Source organism: Buteo buteo, chromosome 13 (genome assembly GCF_964188355.1).
Source record: "Buteo buteo chromosome 13, bButBut1.hap1.1, whole genome shotgun sequence".
Lineage (NCBI taxonomy): Eukaryota > Metazoa > Chordata > Aves > Accipitriformes > Accipitridae > Buteo > Buteo buteo.
In genome coordinates this window covers 9461776-9480291 of record NC_134183.1, presented here as the reverse complement: position 1 = coordinate 9480291, position 18516 = coordinate 9461776, and the positions used below count along the sequence as shown (strand labels likewise).

At 39.5% G+C, this 18516-nt stretch overlaps 1 protein-coding gene across 2 annotated transcripts in view; it reads left to right on the top strand.

Annotated features, from left to right (window-relative positions):
- MEGF11 (multiple EGF like domains 11) overlaps positions 1-18516 on the top strand; it is a 210669-nt gene that overhangs the window by 155032 nt on the left and 37121 nt on the right. For both annotated transcript variants that reach the window (XM_075044634.1, XM_075044633.1), the window contains exons 12-14: positions 10113-10259; positions 12927-13061; positions 17251-17379. In XM_075044634.1, coding sequence (XP_074900735.1) covers positions 10113-10259; positions 12927-13061; positions 17251-17379 — 411 coding nt within the window. The remainder of the gene's footprint in view (positions 1-10112; positions 10260-12926; positions 13062-17250; positions 17380-18516) is intronic.

Sequence of the window (18516 nt, the reverse complement as noted above, 5' to 3'; positions counted from 1 at the left end):
TTAATTAGGGATCTCGCACACACCGAATCCGCAGGGAGAACGGAAGTGCAGAAAAGCTGCATGGTGGAGCATTTTCTGGAAGTCCTTTGCAAGCAAACAGGTCCTAGAGAAGCAGGTAGCAGTCTCATCTTGCCCAGATGCAACCTCCTCTCTGGGGTGCTCTGCGACAGACAGTGATAAGGTCATAAATTTCAGTTAGGCAACTCTTAATAAATAACCTGAAACTGGACAGAAAAGGACTGGCTGCCCCAGTAGCCTTGCTGGGTGGGTCAGAAGCTAGGGAGAACGTGGGGAGGCAATGTTCCTCTGTTAGGTGTAATGTTGCGCAGCTCTGGAAATTACAGCTCCAGCTAAGCCATATGGGTTTTGCAAGCTGAACTGCAAACCCCATCAGCTTGGTCCTCTCTCCTCAGGGTGGCTGCTGGCAGCACGTTTTGTACCAGAAATGGCTTCCTTACAGATACTGACTGGTCATGACCACATAGCCTTCAGCTGGTTCACTCGGTACAACCCTCAGTAATTAAATTGGTCATAGCTGCTGGCCTGTCCTCTCATTTCTGGAGGTGAGCCCTTTGTGCTTGACCTGAGCCAGGTTAGCTGGACTCTCTGGGAAGCCAGATGCAGCCATTGCTCATCCTGTCTCTAAGACCCGAATCTGTCCGTTTTCACAGTCGGACATCCCGCTCACAAACAGATTACAGAAAGGAAAGCCACAGGCCTGGCTGATGTTCACAGCAAGCTCATTTCGTCCCTGTAACGAGTCAATGTGCTTCAAGTTAATTGTGGCAGTGTGTATTTTGTTAACCTTTCAGATATTACAGTGGGATTAAATAGGAAGTGATCTGCAGGGGGACATATTCCATTCCTGTAAATGTTAAGGTCAGTTAAAATCCTGTTTATCTGAATTCCTTTAATCTGAAATGCTGTCTCATCCGAATCTTGATTCTGTCTTTCTTTTCTTTTGTATTGTGCTCTGGTTTTTATAGAACGCTGCAGTCACGATGCTATCTCAATTATCCACTGAACTAGTTTACTCAGTAGCTTTTCTGAATATCTGAAGCTGAAGTTTAATCAGTAGATTTTAACATGCCCAAAATGTGTGGGGAAAATAGGATGGTACTGTAGATGTAAAATGGAAAATATACAAGTGTGCATCCCATAGTTAATTATAAAAGAACCCCTCATAGATTTTCCTTAATTAATCAGGGTGGCAAATACAGTTATGAAAATGATATATGCTGGTAAGGAAGAAACATCTTCTTATTGCATTGGTACTTTTCTCCTTCAGGCTTCATTCATGTCTCATAAGAGCAGCCTCCCTCTTTGCTGTTACATACAGGAAATCAAAATATATATTTCACCGTCCTTTACAACCTCAATAACTTTCATACGTTGCCAGCAACTTAAACCCTAATTGTCTCTTATCATGCCCAGAAATATTGTACAGTAGTTGTGGTACTCTCGAGTTGTAGGGATTTCCACGTATGATTGTATAAGCAAGTTAATGGGGTCAGGAAACGTCGGCTGGTCAGAGATAAGGTGAGCTTTGAGGAATGAGACTTCGCGTTTGTGAGAATTTGCAGGCTGTGAGTGACATCTGCACTGTCACTCAAACGCAGAAACATGTTTCTTCCCTCCTGTGGACACATTAATTCAGTAAAACTGATAAGCCTGTTACTCAAGGGAAGGCCTTTTTGAATTTTAAAGAAACAGTGACCACTTTGACGGTAAGCGCTAAGGTATTTTTAACTTTACTTTGTCTGAATTCTTTGCAAAAAGGTGGTATATCTTTCAAGAAAAAAAAAAAACCCTTTCCATTTAGCTTCTCATAAAATGCATTTTATTTGTATTAATGTGACTTTTCTTCCATTGCAGCAGTATCCATCTGCATAAGCAGTATAATCTTAGGGCCCGATCCTATCCTCAGCTGTACTGGGTTGAAGCCAAAAAAATTCTATTGTCATTAATAGATCAACTGCAAGAACATACTCATATAACTGGTAGCTGACTTTTCCATGCATCTTTAAAACCAGAAAAAATCAAGGAGCTGTTTTATGCACCTACAGGTTTTTAGCTGAAGAGATCCACAGTATTTTAGAATTCATAATGTTGTGGGTTGGCTTTTTTTTTTTTAAATCAGACTGTTTTGTACTCTCGTGGTTTCTAATACAAAGCCTAAAATATCAGAATGGAGCAATAGTAAGTTCCTATTAAACATGCATTTTCTAGATGTCTAACCCCATTACCTAAACCGTATTTTGCACTTATCACTTTTGGCAGTCTTATCACAGATTTTTAAATTAATAATTTATTTCTGTGATTATTCTGTATCCTTACATTAGCTTTAAACAGACAGAAAAACTAGACATTTTTAGAGTCAGTCTAAAATGGTGCATTTTAGCCTCTCTTCTGGCCTCTGCCTTTCAAATGTGAAAGTCTTTTCCATATGAAAAGGTATGCTTGCTCTCTGGATTCGACAAGTGCCCTTTAGTCTATGAATGTAACATAAGCTTATTAGAAATTAGCTTTAATTTTTCATTGACTTAATTTCAAGTGAGTTGATAAGATTTTAATGTCAGGCTGTGCTTAAAAATTCTCTCTTTGACAGGAACCTTTAAGTATGGTTCCTGCTGATACAGGGCTAATTTTAAAAAATATGAATTATGAAGTTATATCAAAGACTTCATTGATGTCCTGACATTAATTATGTCTGTGCATTCCTTGGCAGATATCTAGGGGGCTCCAGATTCTCATCTAAGTGAGGTTTAGTTGTGTTTGTCCTGTGCCAGATTTAGTATATATTTCACCTTTCATGAAATCAATTGGATTTTTGCCACTCATTCTGTGGGAGTTGGATCAGACCCTTAGACTATAATTAGAATCTGCAGTAAGCCTACTGCTAAACTTAAGCATGCATGCAAATGATTGCAGTATTAGTCTTATAAACACAGAAGAGATACGAGTTCATTTATCTTCGTGTTTATTTGGGGGTTTATTTTCACTTATTAAAGGACAGCTTTTAAATTTATGTGAAAAGATATAGCTTGGATGGCATCCTGGATTACGCTAATTTAATGGGTTCTAAAAAAATGAAACTCGATACTAGAGATATTCGACCATTTTCCATTTTAATATGGAGGTATTCTATATATAAGCTTGGCTGTGTGTACAATACGTTCACCTATAAATAAATGTGGGAGAGAAGCGGTGAAAAATTATTTGTGAACATTTCAGCAGACTAAATACTGGATGCTGGCATGCTGTGTGTGAAAGAAGAAAAAGGAAAGATCATTCAATAAACAGCCAGCAAGCTAAAATGTTGTATATATATGTTATTGGTGAAAGCGTTTGCAGTGACAAATGTTGTAAACATCTTCCTTCCCATTCTACACAAAGGAGAAAAGGTTGAATTTCAGTCAATGTTATTAAACATGAAAGGCTTGCACATATCCAGTTGTACAACAGCTCTTGCTAAGCTGCATTCTTAGCTCATGGCTTAGCTTGGGGGCTTGAACATTTAAAAGTCAGGAAAGCAATACATTTTTTCCCACTTAAAAGTTCCTCCCTTACCTGCTGATGGTCTACTTGGGTCTTTCCCCCGTTTCTCTTCCCTCCTGGCCTGAAACCATGTCCAGAATTTGAGAAGTAGTAGGAAGGAAGCATCCTAAAGGTGAAGGAGGACTGCATAGGACTTGACTCCTTTTAGTACTGTTTTCTTCAAGATCTGCCCTTTCTGCTGGTGGCAACTTTTCTTCCTGCAATAGTGCACCCTGGAGAATATCCTGTAGCAAAGGGAACCAGATGATCCTTAATTTTAGCAAACGTTTTGACTTACTCAATTTCTTGTGAGGTAGGTCTCTTGCCTCAAAAGCTTTTATTGAATAAATTCCCTGAGTTGAATGATTCATATCTGTAGTTTTCTCTAGATAATTAAAAATAGGGGTACGATTAGTGCTCCACAGAGGTGCATTAGGCTGTAAGTATATTACTTTCAGAAAAACACTTACATTAACGGGTGCATAAATTGCCCATGCAATGATGAGAGAAGAGACAATTTAGAATTTTTCACTGGCTGCAGGGAAAGGCTTGTTCGTCATTATTTAGGACCAGGTCATAGAGCTTTCATTTAGACTGATGAGCTGTTACACACAGGAGTAGCCCCTCTGAAGCCCACCAGTGAACAATGCTTAGCAAGGTAAGGGCGGGCTCCACTGCATCAATTTGAAAAAAATTCACAGTTAGAAAAGCATTTTGAGAACACCACAAAAGTTCATAGATAATGTGAATGTGGCTGCTGTTATCGCTGTTGAATAGTTTCACTATATAAAAACAAAAATAGCTTATTTGCAGACTGGATGAGCAGCCATCAATTCTTAATGATTCCATTTAATTTTATGAGAGATCCCTTTATGTTTTCTTCTATCTGCTGCCCTCCCCAAGCAGATTTTCTCGTTCTTCAGCATCCTTAAATGCTGAGCTGTCATGAATTGTGCTGTGGTGTTCCTGACTGGATCTGAGTCAAATACTTCAGGGTTTGCCTCAGGTAGGAATAAATATAAAGATGCAAAAGGTGATAGAAAAGCATCAAATATTCTTTATGAACTCTTGTTCATATGCTGTCTTAACACCTTCTGAACAGCTGATCCAGAGCTAATCGGACAGTTCTTCCTTATGTTCTTACTGAATTTTCTTTTTACCTTTTATAGACTGGGGCAGCAAAATATTCACTACTCCGGAAAGCACACTGATCTAATCTCAAATACAAAGCTGATTTAAATAGAATTTATAGGGAAAACAGAAGTGGAACAGCAATAAGAGTACTGGGAAAAGAGAAGAGAATAAGGTTAAAGAAAACGTGAACGTATGATTATAGAAATCATTATCGGAAATAAATGTATGAATTGGAAGGCCAAGGCAAGACTTCCAGGTGACGTCAGTGGACTCTAGCTCTGACCCTGGCATGACAGCCACACGCCTAGGAACCCCTCCAGGGCTGACGGCTTGGTGGGAGATGTGCTACGGCTGCCGAAGGGATCACTGCAGATGGGATGGTCCTGCGTGATGGAGACCAGAGAGATGGTATCGCACGAAGGAGCGGTCCATTCTAGAGATCACATTCAGCAATACATTCCCATACCTCTTTTCAGTGTGGTCAAGTGCTTGCTGGCCCACTTTCTGCAATTACTTTTCTAAAATAGCCTTGCAGCTATAATCATTAGGCTATCTTCTGCTATTGAAGCAGTATTGCTGCTGTTGTGGTTTTGCCACTATGTACTGTGTCAACAGGTAGACAAACCACCATTAAGAGTTAGTAGAGCAAGAGGCAAAAGCTACCAGGCATTCTAGATCAAAGCCAAACGTGACTCACCAAACTTCAGGCCTCTGCTGTATTGCCTGCATAAATCCAATGCCTATTTATGCATAAAAAGCAGTTCTTTCCAAAGCTATTCAAATGCCAGAAATAAGAGATTATTATGACTTCATGTCATGTTGAAAGACAGGTGGAGGAGAGCACAATGTTTGTGTTGGATCCAAACGTCTGCTGAAATCATTCCTGTCATTGCTAATTGATGTTGCATCTGTCTTTAGATTGTGACTATTGGAAAAAAAAAAAAAGGGCTGAAGATCTTATTCAGAGAAATAATTACAGTTGTACACTTGTAGATATAAAATTAAAGTACATGGGGGGAAGGGAGCCACATCCTATAATTTATCAAATTCCTATGTCCCTGAAAAGTAATTAGATGCTGGGCAGCATGCAGGCCCTACTGCAGAGGCTACTGTCAAGGGAATAGCAGTGGTCAAAAATAGGCCACTGGTTCTCATTTATTCTGTCCATTTTTGCTCTTCTATTGTGTTTGGAGTATTAGTTTCCAACTGTCTAGAGACAAGGCAGAGAAACAATGGCAGGCTTTAGTAAGAGCTAGAGACGTAATCCCCAAGCACGAGTGCAATTGCACAAATAAGCTGGAGAGGGAAAAAAGGGAATTCTACTTATGTCTGGCTTTCAGGAATTTCACCCTCCAAAGTCCTTCAGTGTGATATAGTTACAGGCAGTACTAAATCTGCATTACTTTGACAAACTTTCATTGAAGCCGTTGAAGGTTATTAATGGAAGCAGTATATGAAATAGCTCTTCAATAGATGCCTTACCTCCCAGTTGTATGGCTTGGTTTGTTTTTTTCCTTTTTCTTTTTCTTGCTCCTTTTCTTGATGGTTGTGTGGATGTTATCTGAATCTGTCACAGCCCGATTTGTGAATTTTAATGCAAAGAACCAACTTAATCTGGTAAAAATTTACACTGCTACATGTAAACCAGACACAAGCTTATATCATATCAAGTCACCAGACACACACTTCTCTAGCCACTATGCAGCAGAAATGCACTACAATATATGATTTATACTATTACCATACCACATACATGACTTGATGAGTTTCCGTCAGCCACTGCTCTTGCCACAAGACACAGTTCCTCCTCTGCCTCTATCCCTGCAGCTTTCCTTTATCAAGATACCATCTTCAGGTCTGCATTGGACGATTCCTGCACAACCCGACTGCTTCACCCTTGGGAAGTCTGTGCTTGAGATACACCAGATACTCCCGATGTCCCAGACAGCAGCTGTTTTGCCACTTGGTAGTAAACTATCTGGGAAGGGCCCTTACGGACAAGGAGCTTGGAACAGCTCTCACACATAGTTGTCCCTTAAAAGTGCAGTCATAACCGCTCTGGTGGGCTAAGTTCATTCCAGATTGTGTTTTTCACAGCATACACAGCAGCAATTCAGGGGCTTAGTGCTGTTTTTCCTACCCACTGTGTGTGCAAAGGAAGGCGGTGTGGGGAACGGGGAACGAAGCCACTCCTGGGACTGTCAGCTAAATTCCATGTACAGAGCAGTCCAAAGGATGGCAGTGGAGATCCTGCTGGAGAGCAGACAGTGTTTGCAGTAATCCAGTACCCTGAATCCACGCCTGGACATGGAGGTTTTGTGGCTGCTGTTTCACAGGCTGAATTAAAAGCCACAGCAGACTCTGCTTTTACCTTGGCTCTGGCTTACTCCGTGAGAGTGCAAATGTCCTTTGCCCACATACAGTGGATAAGTATAATTTTATGTAAGTTATGTGAATTCATTTACAATTCACCCCCAGAACATTGTTTAAGAAGGTCTTGGAAGTGTAATTTTATACTAGTATCTGCAATTGTGAACCACAGCCTCAGGCAGTAAGATAATTTCCTGGTATCTAGGCAATAGAGTGTATGTATAGAACGGCTTCCTGCAGCTTCAAGGACTTCTTCTGATAGCTGTCGTTCTGATTTCTACATCATGCTTGTGAAACAAGGAATTTGTTCATGAATTAGGAATCTGTGGTTGTAACGTAAGATAATACAGAGATGTGTCAACTTCAGCATTTTTTATATTTCTGGAAATTGAAAACTAATTGCTTATCAGAAATGTTCATCAGCAAGTTCCTAAGTAAATATTGAAGTTTTACATTAAAGAAGCTTGCTGCTTCACTGACTCTGATTGTAAAGTAGCTGGGGGGATGGACTCCCCCTTCATAAGCTGTCAAGTTAGGGAATTGTAAAATTAAGGTGCTTTTTTTAGCACAATTCCATAAGACATGCATGTCCAGATGCAATTTTAACTTCTCATTTACATTTGCAATTCAATGTGTGTAGGAGCCTCCAAAAATGAAGTCTTCCATGAGAATTAACTTAGAGTAATACAAAGTAATAAAAATTGATTGTGGCACCTTCTCGGTTGTCTTCTGAAAATTTATAAATAAATAACTGCTGTAATGGGTATCAGTGTCTTCTAGAAGGTTTCCTTTTCCTCCCTTTACATTTCATTACAACAATCGGCTTCATAATGACTCATTGCCTTCGTTAGGAGCGGGAAGACATCCCTCATTATTCATTACTAAAGGAAGGACTTTGCTGCTGCAAAGAACAGCCATGGCATTCTAATTCAGCTACCTTTCAAGAGAAAGGAGTCAATGTCATTCTTCCCCAAACTTTGCCAAAAGAGACAAAAAACAATGCTGTTTAATTGTCTCCATTTATAAATAGCCCATTCACAATGAGAGAATTGTATTTTTAATGCTGCAGTCAGGAGGAAAAGATACACATTTTTCTACATTTGTGTCTGAATTTCATTTCTAGGAGCTCACGCTGAGATTCTCAAAATTATAAATGATCATATATATGTATGTATAAATATGAAATGCATTTATTTATGATTTATTTTATGACTTTTTAATTACAGGGTACTGTAGATGTATTACATAAATGCACACACAAAGCATTTACTGTTTAAGTAATCCAAGTATATATTAGATTTCAAAGGGAGTAGGGAAGACTGTATTAAAATAATTGTTTTTCTTGACTTTACTAATACAAATGTTCCTTGCCTCTTTTTGCATTCCCTTTTTTCAGATTTATTTACTTAGATATTAAGGGGTTGAGCTTGTATTATGTTTTTACTGTGTTTTAATATGTTTTTTATTAAGCTCTACAGCATGGACCATGCCTCTTTATAAATAAAGCTATGATCATGTATTACTAGAAACCACATTTCAAACTGTACTTTTGCCAGACTTGGTTAAGATTTTCTAGGAAGGGACACTATAATTGTGTGATTAATCTTCAGAAAAGGGAAATTTTGGCTCTGCAGTATTTCTTACTGTATTAACTTCAGAGATTTATGACTTGAAACTGCACTGTAAGTGTGTTTATAATGACTTTTAGCTGATTTAATAATCCTCAAAGTTTGGTGACTGTACAGATCACAGCTTCACAAATACAGTCCATTACCTGTAGCATCCAGATGAAGTTATCAGAGGTGGAGGAAATTACTTGGGATTGTATTTCTCCTTAGCGATGCACTAATCCAACCTCTGGCTGAGGCTGGGGCTCTCAGAGCCCTTGTCTGCATTTATCCCATTATGCAGTAGGGACATGTGCATGGATGATAAAGAACATCTTCATGTTGAAAGTCTAGCTAGGGCATGCGTATACCATCGAATCTTGGTGGTGCAGTTGTAAGGCACCTGGTGTGGTAATGTTGTTAGGAAAATTTTCAAGGCAGTCTGTGATTCATTTTTTCTGTTGTTAGCAGTACCTACAGTGTGCTACTGCTAATGCCACTCCCTGCAGCTGGCAGTGCTCAATGTCTCTCAGTTCATGATCCTGCAAACCCTTTTTCAATCCAAGGGGCCCTTGATCATGCAAATAGCTCTGCTAATTGCAGGTATTACTACTGTCTTATCCCCGTGGAGTAAGGACAAGTAATAGTGTGCAGGATCAAATCCCTAGATTACATTTATATGTGACAAGCCACGGCACAAGGTTGTTTTTGGAAGTCACCAGTTGAAACAATGCCAGAAGCCTCATGTTAAGCTTTCTGGCTGTGTGCTTCTTTCAGTGTTTCCAAGCTTTGCTTTTCATAATAATAAATATCAAACAACAACCCTGGGAATCACTGGGAGCTGGATTGGCAGGTCTCAGTCTCCATTTAACATGCAAATGATCAGCCTGTGCCTACATATGGTTGCTTGCTAGATCAGAACTCAGTTCGTTAACACAGAACTCAGAGAGCTCTGGGTGGATGTGGGGTACATGCATAATAACCCAGAGCACAGTGCTTTAAGACAAGAAGTGAACAATACACAACATGGAACTGAATTTACATATGTTCAAGAATCCAAATACTGGACTTGTTTTTGCAGAACCCTGATTTTTCTTTTTTTGGTCTTCCAGTTCACAACAGTTAAGTAATCAGGCTTCAATCAGCTGCATATTCCCAGACCGGTTATTTGAGATATTTTGTGACTTTAAAGTAATTCCTGACCTTCATCTCTCAGATGACATGCAGGGTTTCTTTAATGGTGCTAAGGACTGAGCAGGAGCCCAGTAACACCTACAGAATCCACCTCTTTGGCATTTTCTTAAATTTTCACTTTATTAAGTGGATGAAAGGGTAGCTATTTCCTTTCCAGGCTCCCTTGTTTGCTCTGTGATATACTGTGAGGTATCAGTCCAGACAAACATTTCTTTGATCAATGAGCTGAGTAAGCTGTGTGAAACCTAACATGTGCCTTTACGTCTTTAGGCATCCACTGTGACAATATATGCACCCAGGGCCGCTGGGGACCAAACTGCTCCATCTCTTGTAACTGTGAGAACGGGGGATCCTGCTCCCCGGAGGATGGCACCTGTGACTGTGCACCAGGATACAGAGGACCCTTGTGCCAGAGAAGTAAGATTTTCCATAGATGTGGTGGCAGAAGCAAAGCAGGTAGAAATGCTCGTTTATGATACCAGACAGGCAGAGAGACAGGTTTCTGAGCTGCTTTAGCTCACGGCTTCCTAAGGACACATGCTAGCCTAAAAAATGCTTCTTGATCAAGAAATCAAGACTCTACTGCATTGAGTCATGCCTTGTCTTTCTTCTTCTGGCCTTCCACAGCACCTGGAGGTCACAGGTGACCTGAAAGGAGGAGGAACATCTTTACATACCAAACTTGGCAGGATCTGGGCAAAAACAGATTTACAGTTAAGTCATGGTGAACTATAGGATACCTATTAAACAGAGTCAGATACGACCTGTCATATAATGACAAGTGGATGAGTGTTGGCTATCAAAATAACAAGACAATGTTTTCTTATGTGCCAGAAAAGGAAACAGAGCAGCCTGAAATAGCTCCTGTGTGATGCTTTGCTGCTACATATTAAAATGTGCTGAGGAGATAAAAACCCTCTCATTTGCTTTATCGGGGAAGCTGCATTTGCCCCTTAGGGACCCTTGTTCACTGATCCACTACACACAACCATCTTCCTGTGTAAACAAGCAATGGAGTTGTCTGTCTTTTCTGCAGCAGCTCTTGTTCTTCCTGTAAGACATTCTGCATGCCCAGTTCATATATCCCCTTTGATTTCACCAGTTACACTTGACACTAGAACACACTCATCTCTAAAAATAATTTGTAGCTGACAGTTTTTATTTAAAGCCATTATAACTATGACCTCTAGCACTGCTGTAGTTAATGGCCTATAAGCATTTCCATTATAAACCCCAATTTCCAGGTGCTTCAGCATATCTATATAGCTGTAAAACCTCTCTCCAAGGCTAAAATGTGGTGCTCAGAGCTTCAGGGAATTGGGGAAGAAATTGTTTTACAAATTTGAAACCCTAAGAGTACGAAACTTCCAGAAGTTAATAGTTTCTGACCTTTCTGAGATGAAAAAAACCAGCTTAGTTTTATCAGCTAATGGCATGTAGGCTACAAGAGGCAAACCATGTCCCCAGTTTGCAACTCCAGTAATCAGGCTGCTCCCTGGGGACATTTGCTAAGGACCTAATGGGGAGAATTTTTCCTCCCTACTGGGGTGACAGCAGAGGGGTCCTGTGGATGCTTCTGCTATTGCCGTGTCACTGAAGTGCCTCTCTGTGAATATACGGCCAGGGAATTCAGCTTGCTTCCACCTCTTCTGTGGGATTCAGGCTCAAGTCTACCTTGTGAAGAGGACAACTCTGTAGGTGAAGATAGCTTTAGCTTGCTAAGTTTGCTCTCAGCATCATTCCCATTTTTCTCTTGGAAATTCATTTAGAAGCAGAATTTAGCCTGTAAAGGCAGTACGGTAGATGATACTCAGCCAGTCTGTTCTGTCTGTGTAATCAGGATTACATGAGACACCGGGATAGTTTACTGCTCTTAGGCCCACAGAAATGTCTCCAAGAATGATCCAGGTTGTTTTATAGCTAGTGCATCATCAACAAACCTGTCAGCTAAGCTCCAGCCGGAAATCTACAGTAGTGTAAGAACCTGACACCCTCTGTGAACATATAGACCAAGAGAAAAATTCTCATTCAGTGAAAAAAATAGAATGGACAAGATATAGTAACTACTGAGCCAGAACTATATAACAGCGAATCACAGGAGTAAAAATAAAAACATATAAAGTCATTTTTACAGTTACTTACTGCAATTTAACATTTCTTTGTGCTTATCTATCGCAGTGAATGTTTGGACAGTGGATGGTTTTTCATTCTACATGTGCTTAGAAGCAACAATATGCTTTTATAAGAGATACTGAGCTATAATCTTGGCACTATACATTATGTAAAAATTCTATAATAATTTCAATCCAGGTTTTAAGCAAATTAAGCACACAGTTCATGACAAATTTACTCAGCTATCCAGTGTGATTACTGATGCAAATCAGGTGATTTTATATGCTGTTACCGTAATTACCATTTTTAGATTCTGTTCATCACTGATGGATGCTGCTCCTGCAATGGCATGTCTAAATTGACTGTCCCAATTGAACACAGGTACTGCACCTAATATATTTAGAAATAAGCTTTCAACATAGTTGTTTAGAAGTAAAATATTGGGAGTTTCCTAATACACCATCTCTGATTTCTTAGCTTAATTTCCAAAGGAAATGGCATTCTGAGTTTCTGTTGTCTGTACATGTGTGTGAGTGTTTCTCTTCCTACCTATCTTTAAAACTTTGGAATATGTGTTATTAACCATATATGCCAGTGGGCTATGGGGTCTTGCACATCTTAAACTCCCAGGTTTTGTAAAAGAGTTTAGCTGGAGCAGGCTGGAGAGACTCAAATTAGTGTCTTGAGAGAGAGAGGCTGCTGAGAGAGCTCCGCTGTATGATTAAATAGCCAAGGACTTACATGAGGTAGGATGGTGTGAATGTTTGAACCACAGGAGCAGTTTTACTCAGAGCTCGCACTTTATTAGACATGGAATAGTCCAACAGACTTCATAATTTCAGCTGTTCACAAAATTGTGGTTTTATATATTAATCCCATTGGTTTGGGATTAAGACAGAGAGAGAATTCTCAAGCCCTCAGCAATGAGAAATCTTCTGAAATCCCGTGACAATTACTTTGTTTGGTTTTCAGTTTGTCCCCCTGGCTTTTATGGACACCACTGCAGTCAGCCATGCCCTCAGTGTGTGCACAGCAGCGGGCCTTGTCACCATGTGTCAGGACACTGCGATTGCTTGCCTGGATTCTTTGGCGCTCTCTGCAACCAAGGTACTGAGCCCAAGACCTCCAAATGCCACCTCCTTTCCTAGGTTTCTGTGTCTGTGACTTTGCGGCAAGACCGATCACAAGGTTCCTGCCTTTTTTCGTTTTTTCAGCAGTTTAGATCACAAGAAAGTCTTCACTTCAGAGGGAAAATGCAAATAGGTACTTAGTCACCCTTTTGTAAATATGATGTGCTCCTGCTTTCATAAATAAAGCAGGTCTGCTGCTCTGTATTAAAATGAATATGGAATGAGACACCTGCTGTAAATATATCAGCCATCCAATGGTTTAATTTTCCTTTCTGCTAAACCTGTCATATCCTAAATGTCGATGGCACCTTCATGCACTCTTTTTCAATAGCAGGTGTAGATACTAGTAAAGGTAAAGGCCAGCTCAGGTACACAAGCCCAAACACCCAGTTACTGTAATGCATGGAACCTTATTTACACTGTCTAGGACCTGACTGGGAGTAGCTAAAATCATGTGCTCCCAAACAGAAGTGCAGGAGACAGAAAAATTTGCAATGAGGGACGGAGAGTTAATTTTCACAGGTGAAGAGTATCTTCAACTCCCCCTAATGTCCGTCACCTTTCTGTACCTTTGAAAGTTAGTCCACTTTTAACCATAGGTTTCATTTTCAGTTTTATCCTAAAAATGCCTGCAAAATCATTACAGTATTCTGCGGAGTCTCAGTTATTGCATAGTACTGTGGGTATTTTCTCCATAAAGATTTGAAAGAGATTATTTTTAATGGCTACTGCCCTTGTGAAGTCACCATCCCTGTAAAAATTGAACTGACGCTTTTTAATGACCTGCTTTTCAGTAAGTTAGAAATTGTAGGCAGCACTTACGCAAAATCATTAAACATAGATTAAGTATAACCATGTTTTCTTTTTCCTGTGCTGTATAGTCAACTAAACATTATACCAATTAATTTATTAAAATTAACATATTTCAGTGAATTTGTCCATTTTATGTGAAAAGTTAGCCAGATTTCAAAGCGTAAGCAGGGCTAATTATCCTCTTAAGAAAACTATTTTATTTTTGCTCAGATGTTCAGCACTTCTGGTTTTACTTTGAAATGTTGATCTATCCAGCAAATTAATTTTAAAATATTCATGTCCTAATTAAAATCAATTTGTGTTGCAGTTTGTCATAATGAGTTAGCATGTAACTTTATTTTGTAGAAAGAAAAATGCTAATTAATGTTTTCCATTAGAAAAAATGTGAAATGAAGATTTCACTTTTGAATTTTCATCTCCTTGTGCCATCTCTTTTCTGGCAGTGGGAACATTCTTCCGTCAGCAGCACATGCATGCGAGGAGCTGTGTAACCTCCAAAATGGCATAGGTTGACATGGTTGTGCTGAGGATTCTGAGCAGCGAACAACTAAGTAGCTGTTTTATTAATATCTTTCACAATCATGTAGCAAGATGGATTGATAATAACTTGTTATCACTGCTAGAACACACCTGACATCCCACAGGGACTTTTGGAGTCCCACTTCAGAGATTTTGTAGCTAATTAACATCACTATCTGCATTGTACAATCAGGTTGCTCCTGAAGAAAGTGGTATTAGTCCGTACTTTACAGCTTTGTTTAAAAATGTTTGAGACATTTGAAAAAGTGCTTGTATTTGGATCTCACACCTTTACAAGAGAGTCACAGTGCCAATCCACAACTAGATTACTTAAATTAATGAGAACAACCATTTTGGCAGGCTGGCTTTTGTAATCCTTTCATGTTGACATTCTGGAGAGCATCATACTATTTCACCGAGACAAGAGGTGCTCACACGGTAGGAACCCCTCTGCTAGCTCTCACTGTGTGAAACCAAAGCATTTCTTTTATAAAGTATGGCCTGTTGCCTTTGTCAGCATCGGTGTTTGGATCACAAATCTCTTCCTGATTCATTAGTATTCCATGTTGCAGTGCAAATCAGCTCCTATTTTAAGTAAGTCTTTTGAGAACAATCTTTTTGTACATATAAAAAATCCAGCCTTCATTTAAGTGATGTTATCTATCTCCATCTTAAAGATGCAATAAAAATATTGCATTGAACTGCTCTATATAGAGCATTGGAACTGAATAATGGTGTAGCATGTATGAGAACCTAGGCTGACAGATCGTTTTAGTTTTTGCTCTTTCTGTGATATGAGGGCTTTTCTTTCTCTCTCTCTCTTTGTGTCTGCGTATTGTTCTTTTCATTGTGTCTGTATATTGTGTTTAGTTTTATCTCTTTTCAGTTAGAGAACTGTTCTGTTTAGCACATAATTTGAAAGCCAAAACCAACTTTATCCACTCCTACAGATAAGTCCATAGTATATAGAAATGCATGCAGAAAACAATAGTATGCACATTCTTAGGTTTCTGCCATAGTAAGAGTAGAGAATGGCATATTGTATAAAAGCAAATGAATCACAGCTCAGGATTTCAATCTGTGGCTGATTCATAGTCAGGATAGATTGAGGTCACCTGCAGAGACTACATATGAGAAAGTGAGAGTGGTTGAAGAGGTAAAACAGTTGCATAATTCAGGAAAGTGCCTTAATCACTTTTTTGACATCACTATTATTTACCAGCATACAAGTCCAGTTCCATTTGTTACATTCTTTGCAAAGATGGACTGTATGTTTTATCTTGTTTTGAAAATACATCTGTTTTTGTCAGGGAACACAGCCAATAAGAGCACAGAAATTAAACATTTCATTCATTACTGAGCAGAGCTTTCCATCAACTTTAACGTTAAAGATTTCCAATAATTTGGTGGGAGGTTGAAGATCTACGTGTCTATTAGTTTTATGTCACTGTGCTTAGGCTGTTATAAGATGAGTCTGAAAAGAATTCGGAGTTTCTTTTCTTCAAACTTCTGGAATAGGCTAGGTGGACAAACAAGAATAGACGCTGATTTTTCTAGGATGCAGCACATCTGTTTAACAGCTCTCAGTCAAACTTATATATAATCCTTGGAAACCACATTTGCAATCTAATTGAACACTTACTCCAGCAAGGGGTACTGGAGAGGAATAGGTGAATGGATGCCAAAAGACAAGCATGACATTTCACCAATTGGATACGTGCTTAATTTGTGGGAGTAGTCTTCTGCCGAGTTATATGGTAAAAATACTTAGGGAAGTGGCAGTCTTGCTCCTGGTTTACTCTCCACTTGCATGATTTGAGTCTGTGAGATGTTGGGGGCCTGCCTCCCACCAACATTACTGAAAGTTGATCTTCAGCAAAGCCTAGTGTATTTAGTAGTAAAGGCACCTTCCCCTCTCACCATTATTTGATCCAGAAGGAATCAGGACAGCGATGAGGTAGGTACTCTAGCGTGCCCAATATTGCAGCGCCGCATGGTGCATGATGCATTTTGTGGTGCTAGTGGGATAGCAGAGGAAAGGACTACAGCTCTTTCAGCCTCTTCCTGCAAGCTTATCTGCCATCAGCCATTTCATGGGCACTGGCCTCCTAGTACAATACCCATGGCTAGTATGTCAGGCCATCATACCAGGTGGTAAGGTTTGCAGCTTTTGGTCCATTATTACTGTCATTATCAGTTGTACAGTACAAGGGAGTTGTTAGGTTCTAGTGACAGGCCTGAAAGTAAGAGTCCCTGTTGCTCTCCATCTTCTTGAGACTTCTTCACTAGGCTGGTATTTAGCCTAAAATGTTCCTTTCCTACTTTTGTTGTTCTTATTGTTGAGGTTATAATCCTCTGAGCCAGCACAGAACCCTATTTCAGGGTTTGCACCAAGGGACCCCCTTGGCCAAGTCCCCAGATCAATCCCTTCCAGCCACTTATTTGTGTTTGCTACTACTCTGAATTCTCCTCAACTTTACTGTTCTCTTCCTCTCCCAGTAACCCCTTTTCTCTGTTTTGTCTCTCCTGTTTTCAGCCTTCCATAATGCCCTTCAGTAATTGTAATCTTCTAACTATATCAGATTCATTTTCCCGCAGAAAAATGGATCTCGAGACAACTTTTTCCTGTTGTCTTTATGCCTGGGATGTAAGCAAACAAAATGGACTTGAATACTTTCTGCCTTTTCCTTCTTTCCAGAAGGTTTTTGCCTGTTTGGCTTCAGCAAAGAAAAACGTTGTAATTACTTTTATCTCTAATTGCTAAATGTTAAGTCCTATGACTTCCTCATATTCATCATGAAAAGCCTTCAGTAAACTGCCTTATATTTTCACAGTCTGTCCCAGTGGAAAATATGGGAAGAACTGTGCTGAGGTCTGTCAGTGCACCGAGAACGGGACGTGCAATCCTATTGATGGATCATGTCAGTGTTTTCCAGGCTGGATAGGGACGGACTGCTCTCAGAGTAAGCAAAGTGTTATTTTTCCACCTCTGCTTTAAAATAACATATATTTCCTGTTTAGTGTTTTCTGAAAGTTAAAGACAGATTCTCGGGAAATCCTTGTAGTATTACAGCAGCTAGTGCCTTAGTCTCTTTATAGCTTATTTCTTTTAATTAATCTAAGTTAGTTTTGGCTTGAATTAGTTTCTGCATTTGGAATTTGCAGAAGCCGTTACTAGTTTCTATTACAGGAGAGGGAGGTCACAAGCATCACATCAGAAAAGAAAGCTCCGTGCTCCCTTTTAATTTCTAGCTGGATTCCCTTTTATTTATTTTTTGAAATCATTTTCTTTCAGCTATTACATTAGAAATTATTAACTAGTAAATGTTTTCATGTACCAAGCCCCCAGAATTGAGAAATTAGGCAGCTGAAATATTTCTATTAAATGTAATTTAATTGTAAAAGTCAATGTGGGCTTGGAGGGATGGAGGATTTCTTCTTGAAAATTGCCCAGGTAGAAGATTGGCATTTGCTGATCCCAAAGTGTCATTTCCTAAGAGCATCCCTTAATTGAAGATAGATCACAGAGGGAAGCAATATCCTATCATTCAGAAATGTTACTTCATATTCAGGATACAACTAGCATATTAGACAGCATTCCAGAGTAAAATATATTAAACTTCAAGTGATAAAGTAGGAATCGGATAAAAACAGACGGCTGTAATTTTGCTTTTATTGTGTGTCTTCCACAGGCAGAATATTGCTGTCACTCAAAAATAGAAAAAAAAAAAAAAAAAGAAAAAAGACAGAAGGCTCCACAGATTCCTCATTATATTTAGCCATGTAATTGGGAAATTACTGCTAGTTTCTGTTAACCTTGAAAAAAGATGTTTTTTCTTACAGAGGCAGGCCAGTTTAGCAGCAACAATTTCCAGTTTAGCAAGCAGAAGGACCTGGCAATAGCTACTTTGTATTTTGGATGAGGGAAGTGGGAACCTGACTGTTTCCTCAGTTACCTTCTTGTAAAGAAAGTGTAAATCTCCCAAGGTGAACCTGGCCTCACACCAGGCTTCTGTTGGCACCTGGCCTCACGTACCCGAGTCCGGTACTGAGCTATTTCGGTCAAACCTCCTTCCATACCAGTTGACCTGGAATGACCA